Source organism: Malus sylvestris, chromosome 13 (assembly GCF_916048215.2).
Source record: "Malus sylvestris chromosome 13, drMalSylv7.2, whole genome shotgun sequence".
In the NCBI taxonomy this organism is placed as follows: domain Eukaryota; kingdom Viridiplantae; phylum Streptophyta; class Magnoliopsida; order Rosales; family Rosaceae; genus Malus; species Malus sylvestris.
The window spans coordinates 17,428,020-17,436,321 of NC_062272.1; the positions used below are offsets into that span (position 1 = coordinate 17,428,020).

The 8,302-nt window shown below is 41.3% G+C and overlaps 2 protein-coding genes across 2 annotated transcripts; one reads left to right on the forward strand and one right to left on the reverse strand.

Annotated features, from left to right (window-relative positions):
- The first annotated feature begins 705 nt into the window (after nucleotides 1–705).
- On the forward strand, nucleotides 706–2,480 carry LOC126597744 (CBL-interacting serine/threonine-protein kinase 4-like). The gene has a single exon (XM_050264555.1). The coding sequence runs from the start codon at nucleotides 815–817 to the stop codon at nucleotides 2,111–2,113; it is 1,299 nt and encodes a 432-aa protein (XP_050120512.1). The 5' UTR covers nucleotides 706–814; the 3' UTR covers nucleotides 2,114–2,480.
- Nucleotides 2,481–4,580: 2,100 nt separating this feature from the next.
- Nucleotides 4,581–7,890, reverse strand: LOC126597707 (pentatricopeptide repeat-containing protein At3g23020). Its single transcript, XM_050264516.1, has one exon. The coding sequence runs from the start codon at nucleotides 7,672–7,674 to the stop codon at nucleotides 5,068–5,070; it is 2,607 nt and encodes an 868-aa protein (XP_050120473.1). The 5' UTR covers nucleotides 7,675–7,890; the 3' UTR covers nucleotides 4,581–5,067.
- Nucleotides 7,891–8,302: the final 412 nt, after the last annotated feature.

Consider the following 8,302-nt stretch of genomic DNA (forward strand, 5'->3'; position numbering starts at 1 on the left):
GCCTTCTGGGCCGAGAATAACTCTATACTCAGCCCAAACTAATATTTTGGGCCCAAACAATCATATAGAAAAATAAGATATTATCATGAAAGTATATACAAAATTTAATGCATACTAACAAACAAAACACAATGCTCATGCAAATTAAATTGGATTAGAAAATTTTGAAAAATACGGTCGAGTCAAGAGCTTAGTTCTTTTTTCTTTAAGACGATTTAAGCTTTACTGCGATATTCATGGTTAATCGGCATATTTCTTTCAAGATACAACGACTATGTTCTTATAATAGTAGCTAGCAAACATAAGGCCCTAGCGAACCATAATTGTGTTGAACTCTCTAAAAATCTTGCTTAATCTTAATAATGATTTTGACGCCACTCAGTACTACGATCTGGTAATATTCTTCTTCACCTTCTTCACTTGAAAGTGAGAGGTCTTAGGTTCAAATATCGTGGATGATGAATTCGATATCAAATTAAGCTGCTTATTGCGTGGTTTTGTCAAACTCTTCATTCTTCATTCCCTTAGTGTAAAAATATCAATTTATTAAAAAACATTATTTTTGACTCAAATGATAAAACTTAATTATTTTTTTGACCAAATATGAAAAACTGGTCACAATTGCCCAACAAAGACGGACCAAACCCTAAAAGGGTGTTTTGGGAAACCCAAATTAAGAAGCGAGCTAGTAGCCTCCCGAAAAATGTGCTATAAATAAAACCCAACTCATAAGGCAGTGGCCATTGTTCTTCACAGTTTCTGGGTTTCTGTCGTTGCTGCTGTTGCTGCTGTTGCCTCCTCCAACCCGCGAGCCATGGGCCCTGGGGTCCCACCAACCCTATCACCCACCTCCGCAGCCGCCGCCGCCACCCCCACCTCCACCCGCACCACCCTCCTAGGCAAATACCAACTGGGCAGGCTGTTGGGCCGAGGCAGCTTCGCCAAGGTCTACAAAGCTCAATCCCTCGTCGACAACACCGCTGTCGCCGTCAAAATCATCGACAAGTCCCAAACGGACGCCACCATGGAGCCCCGCATCCTCCGAGAAATCTCCGCCATGCGTCGCCTCCAGCAACACCCCAACGTCCTCAAAATCCACGAAGTCCTAGCCACCAAGTCCAAAATCTACCTCGTCGTTGAGCTCGCCACGGGCGGCGAGTTGTTCGCCAAACTCTCGCGCCACGGTAAATTGCCGGAGTCCCTTGCCCGCCGCTACTTCCAGCAGCTCGTCTCGGCGTTGCACTTCTGCCACCAAAACGGCGTCGCTCACCGCGATATGAAGCCCCAGAATCTTTTGCTCGACAAGAACGGCAACTTGAAAGTCTCCGATTTCGGTCTCTCCGCCTTACCCGATCAGCTCAAAAATGGGCTGCTCCACACCGCTTGTGGGACCCCCTCGTACACGGCACCCGAGGTGGTTTACCGGCACGGCTACGACGGCTCAAAAGCCGATGCGTGGTCGTGCGGCGTCATCCTCTTCGTCCTGCTCGCCGGGCGCCTGCCGTTCGACGACAGCAATTTGATCGCCATGTATAAGAAGGTTCAGAGGCGGGAGTACGAAATTCCGGGTTGGATTTCGAAGCCGGCGGGTAAGATCATATACCAGCTGCTCGACCCGAACCCGAACACGAGGTTGGGGACTGAGGCGTTGATGGAGAAGCCGTGGTTTAAAAGATCGATTGATTTAAGGCTTTCCAAGGAGCCGGCTGCGGAGGTAAAGAAATGCGACGTCGTTCCGTGCGGGATTAATGCGTTTGATATAATATCGATGTCATCGGGGTTGAATCTCTCCGGGCTTTTCGAGGCGGAGACAGGGAGGGAGAGGCGGTTCATAGCGGAGGCGGGGGCGGATACGGTGGTGGAGAAGGTGGGGGAGGTTGGGAAGAGGCTGGGGTACAGAGTGGAGAAAGGGAAGAGCGGTGTGAGTGTTGGGGTGGGGAAAGGGGCTATGATGAGGGTGGTAATGGCGGTTGAGGTAATGGAGATTGCGCCAAGTTTGGTGGTTGGGGAAGTGAAGATGGCGGAAGGAGGCGGCGGCGGCGTGGTTGAGTTTGAGCGGGAGGTTAGGCTTTGGGAAGAGTTGGGAACTGGGTTGGAAAACCTTGTCTTTTGATGTTGGATTTAAGCTGGCTGCGTGTGTTGTGAGGAAATAAACACGGGGTTGATTTAACTTAATCTTTGTACACACGAGGCCGAGACCAAGGCCGATGACAGTGTATTCGTGTTATGTAAGTCATTTTCCGATAACAGGGGCATCGATAATTAAGCTTAATTAACGCCCGATTAGTGGTTTTTTAGTTGGAATTAGATTCTTTTGTTTATTGAGAGAATGTTGGGTTAAGATCTTGGATCTTGTACATGAGTTGAGATACTGTAGTCTTGTCATTTCAAGCTCAAAGATTTAAGTATGGCACAAATTCGTATAGCGTATGAATCGATGTTGCATACCAACAGATTCAACGATGCTTCGCAACTCTAAATTCTACTCGTTTGTTGTATTTTGTCGTATCATTTACAACATTTGCTACTCCCTAAAATATGATGCAACTCAAATCGAATTATTATTCATTTCTTAATCGCTTCCTTGATGATCCTAGATTTAATTGGCCTAATACACAACAAGAAAGAACCACTTATTTTCTCGTTTCAACATTTTCACTTTTATCCGTGTCACGTATTCCACTAGCATGCAAAGCTAACAAATTTAATTATTTTTTTGTTAACAAACTAAAATTTGAATTATTAATAACAAAAGAAGAAAAATATTAAAATTTTAGGTTTCTAGTAGGATACACGTGACACTAAGACCATCTCCAACCCTTGGGCTAAAAACTAAATTTTTTAGCCCGGAAAATTTGGCTTTTAGCCCAGAAACATCTTTTCTGCTCGAACCCTTCTGGCCTAAAATTTTAGCCCGGAATTATTAAAGAATGAACTTAGGCTAATTTTTTTCTTAAATCAATATTTTTTTTAAAAATAAATATGTAGATTATTGTAAATTAATTTTATGAACATTTTAATCTAAAAAAATTTAAATTCCGATAAATATTGAAAAATCATTAATTTTTTTACAAAGCAAACTACTTTCACCAACCGTTCATCTTTCACCAACCGTTCAACTCCAAACTTTCAACTTTCACCAACCATTCAACACCATAAAGTGCATGCTTTGTTGATAGTCTTCCACCGATCATAAACACCACCACCGTCTCGCCCGCTGCCGTTGCAGTTTTATTGAAACTTTGCAATGATTTTATCCCACAAAACCTTTTTATTTTGATTTGTGCCAACTGCACCATCTTCACTAACAGAAACCCATGCCAAGCATAAAGAAACATCTTCCTCAAAGGTCCAATTACGACCTCTAACATGCTCTCTTGCCATGTTGAACAATTTGGAAATGGAAAGAAATGATAGAAAGATAAATTGGAAGAATTGTAGGAGAAAATTGAATTTTGTGTGGATGTTTGAACAAATACATAGGTATTTATAGATTTTTTGGGTAAATTTTGTGTTAAATAAATTTATTTAATTATTTTAGCCGTTGGATTTAAATTTGGGCCGTTAGATCTTTTTTTTACCGTTAGATTTGAGTATATTCAATCTCAACCGTTGGATTCAATATATTTTAAAATAACATATTTTTTAAAAATAAAGTTTGAATCTGGACCGTTGGATCAACCAACGGTCCTTAAATCCTGCCCGTTTGATTTCGAAAAGAGCCGTTGGGGCTCTGAAGAGTAGCCGACAAGGCCTGACGGTGGGACCCCCTCTTGTCGGGCTCCGGTTGCAAGTTGGGGGCGTGGGGCGCGTGCGCGAGTCCACGGGCCGAGAGTGGCCCAAAACTGGGCGAGTCCATGCGGCGGGGGGGGGGGAATTTGGCCCAACTTTAGCATTCCCCTTTTAGCCCAATATTTTAGCTTGGGTTGGGGAGTGTTTGGGGGTAATTTTGGGCTAAATATTTGGCTTTTAGCCTAGAGTTGGAGTTGGTCTAAGAGAATTTAAAAAGTTAAAATAAAAAAGTAAGCAAGAAGGTTGCTACCACTTTTTGTGTATTGAAAAAAAAAAACTATAACATACGATATTCAAAATCCAACCAAGAAAATTTGGAAACACATGCATTATGCGTACACACAATTGTATACAATGACTGTTGTATTCTTACTATTTTTTTTAAGAGATCCACATTGATGATCCAATATTTACATGCATATCAAATCAATAATACTATGAGATTAAAACCCAAATAAACTTCTGCCTACTGAATAATATTTTAAAAGAGAATTCCGTTTTCTTGGTCACTTGGTAATCAAGATTCACAGTTACTGGTTTTTAAATTTGATACCAATGATTGCGATTAAAACACTAAAGTGACATTTTACATATTTTTAGATATCAAATTTAGAGGTGAGTGACTATGCATAACCCTTTTGTTTTGAAAGTTGTTCATACATAAATCCCCACCAAGTATTTATCAAAAGAGTGTAGTAATATCTTTTACAACACCAACTGGCCTAATCAAGTTTAGGAGATACTATGTTTGTAAAGTTTGTGGTGCGTGAACTTGAGAAGAAATAATATTAGGAAACTTCTGCCTTGTGCTTAGTAAATATTCAATGTACAAAGGCAATTACACAAAACCTGACAATTTCGTTGCTCTTCTTTTTACAACGCCCACGGATGAATAGAAGAGCACATTACAACCTTTTGCATACATATATTTAAGAGTCACAGCTGGTCATACAAGGATGTTACATAATCTTCAATTTGGTTCAAGGACTTACTCCTGTAGAGTTGGCTATACAGTTCTTGTTCCGAGCAATCGGCTCTATACAGGATCACGTCTCTCGCCCCTGTGAACCGAAATGTGACCTACATTTTCGTTTTGTCAAAGTTTTCATCTCCCTTCTCAGTACCGTTGAGTGAGACATCGGTTGTAACTTTGAATAAATAATCAACTTCTACACCTGAAGTTCCACAGCTCAATTCCCTCACTGAATTTCATTAATCAGCAAGGAATTGGACTACAATGCCTGGCGAGTATTCAAAATGCTCTTCGCAGAGTATCTACAGATAATTACTTTCATTTAATCTCACAACAGATGAGAGTGCTGAAATCCACGCTCGCAACCCACGCTGAGCATCCTTCTTCACTGATACTTCCAGATTGCCGACAGCCTGTTTTGAAATCCCAGATTTCACCAAAACAATTCCAAGTGATTTGAATGTATGATCATCAGGTTGAACGGAAGCTTTTATCATTTCCTTGAAAGTTGCCACTACCTCTTTGAATCTTCCATACATCGCATACAGCCCAAGCACATTATTATAACTGAGCAAATCAGTTAAAAGTCGCAGTTCTCTCATCTGCATTGCAATCTGAATGGCCTCCTCAAACCTCCCCAGTTTCTTATACATGCACAACATCATTGCGTATGTAAACTCATTTGCAGCTCCCTTGCTCTTCAAGCTATCAAAGAGTTTTTCTGCTGGCTCAACCATACATCGCTCGCTATAAAGGTCAATCATACAATTTGAAGCATAAATAGCATGACCATCCTCTGAAGATTGAAGAAGTCTGTATGTTTCTTCTGCTTCATTCAAAAATCCAACTTTAGTATAGAGCTTGATCAAGGAGTTGTAAATCACCGTGTTCCCAGGCAAACCTGCCTTTTTCATTGCATCAGCATAACTCAGAGCTTCATTAACACTTCCGATATCAGCAAAAGCATTTATCAACACCCCAAAGATAATAACATCCGGCTGAACATTGAATCTGACCATCTCTTTGTATAGTTCCTCTGCCATTTCCAGTTCTCCTAACTTTGCAAAGCTTGATATCACAGCACAATACGGGAGGCAATGATTTACCAATCCTGCCTCCTGCATCTTCCTGAGATAGGGTTTTGCTGTATGTGGCATATCAGCACTAGCCAAAATTTGTATCAGAGAGCTATAGCTACATTTGTCCGGAACTACGCCATGACTCTCCATGCTATCAAACAGCTGACATGCTTTACCATACTGTTTCCCCACCCCATAAGCTTTAATCATCACGTTAAACTCAAGGACACTCAATTTCTTTGCTTCTAGGCAGCAAATGAAAACTTTCTCAGCTTCCAAAATATGGCCACGCTCTCCATATGCATCAATGTTGGCAGAAAAGCACTCAGAACTCAAATTCCCTGAAAGATGAAATCTCATGAACCAAAACCATGACTTTTCAAGCATCCTGGCATCTATGTACATCCTTGTCAGAGCTGTCTGAGTGAACTCATCAATCTCGAGACCCTTTTCATCCATCTCTGATATGAGGACTTCAGCTTTGCTAACCATGTGCCTTATTGAGTACGCATACAAAAGGATGCGGTAACTGACAGGGTCTGGCTCAAGGTGAGCCTCCTTCATCTTTGTGAAGTAGTTTGTCGCCATGTCTATATTGTCATGCTTTGCATGGAGGGAAATTAGAATATTATATGTTCTTGTATCGGGTGGACATCGAAGCTCTTCCATCTTCTGCAATAGGGAAGCAACTTCTTCCAGCCGGCCATGGTTACCACAAATGTGAATCATTGTATTGAAAGTAACTGTAGTTGGAGCAATCCCTTCCCTAAGCATCATTGCAAATATTTCAGATGCTTCTTTAAGTTGGCCATCCTTTCCATATGTGTCAATCAATGTATTGTATGTATGCGAGCTCAAAGAAATGTGAGAATGCAAAGAACTTTGCAATCCAGAAGCACTTGTTGTAGAAGTGCCCTCTTGTTCTTGTCTCAAAGATACGCTCAACGACCATTTGTTGAAAAAATCCTCAGCGTTTCGAAACTCTCTCGCTTTCTTATACAATTGAACGACAATCCCCATGGTAACCTCATCCGGTTTCATTCCTTGTTCGCTCATCTTGTCCAGCCAAACAAGTGCTTCTTCTTTAAGCCCGCCTTTACTGTAAACATCAATCAAAGTTCCATAAGTTGAATTTATCGGTGCTATTCCGTTAACCTTCATCTCATCCCAAAGGCTCTCGACACGGCTCCACTTCCTCGCCTTCCCAAGAATTCTAAGCACTATATTATAGTGAATCACATTCACCTCATAACAATCCTTTCTCTTAAACCACTCAAAAATCTCCCAAGCCCTTTTCCAACACAGCTGCTCCTTCAAAATTATACTCCTTTCCTTGTTAGTAAGCCTATCTTCCCACGGCCTCAGAGCCTCATCCAAATCCTCAACTTCATCCAAAGCCTTCAAAATTGCAGGAATGCAACCTCCGTAACTGACGCATTTGGTCGAACACCTGGAGTGCACTTTCTTCACCACTCCATTCCCATCCCCCACCCTCAACCCACCACCAACATCTCCACTTTTCGCAAAACGGCCACTACCCTTGACGTTTTTCCTCTTCTCCCCACCTGGGTTCTTCACAAAACTGGGTTTTTTCAGCTCGACCTCATGAACAACGACGCCATTTCCACACCTGCCATTTGTGGGTCGATGAACTTCACCCAACTTCTTCTTCAGCCCTCCTCCTCCATTGGGACTCTGAACCACTCTCTGTTTCCTATCGTTGCTTATGAGTTCGAGTTTGTCCAGTGGAGAGCGTCCTGCGTTGGGGGACGTTTTTATGGAACCCAGAATTGGGAAGCAACTGGTGTCCAAGTGCAGCTTCAGAAACATTGCTTTCACAGAAACTGAATCATACTATAGCTTTTCCTCGAGTTTCAGGAGAATGACATGGATAGAAATTTAGAGAATGTGCAGAACGTGCTCGGTGGAATCCAATGGACTCGAATACGGGGAAAGTTATAGGCACTAGGCAGCAGCGCGTAATATCCTTTTCGGAAATGCGAGTTTCGGAGCATCCAAATACCGAGGTGGGAACTATCGTATTATACGGGTCCACCCAACCCATCAAAATTTGAACACCATTTGTTTTGTATGAATTATATGGTATGATTAGCATGGCTTAGATTTTTGTAGTCATTCGATTTATGTTCATTGCATGCTTAATTAATGAGTATTCAACCTATGTGTTGATGACTTCCAACATCGTGAGGTTGGAAAAAAATTGTGATCCTAACCTGAATTCAAATCAATTTAGTTTGACAACGTTAGAATTCGAGTGATGTGAACTGTGAAATGCTAACATAATGGGTTTGAGTAAGATATTGGAGAAAGCTAAATTATTTAAAATTTTAGAAAAAATCTTATAAACGTCCATAATTCTTGCAGCACTTTCATCTTAATAAATTTAACATTTCTTTTTTTTGTACTTTTATGAAGCGTAGATAAATTTTTTGTTTGG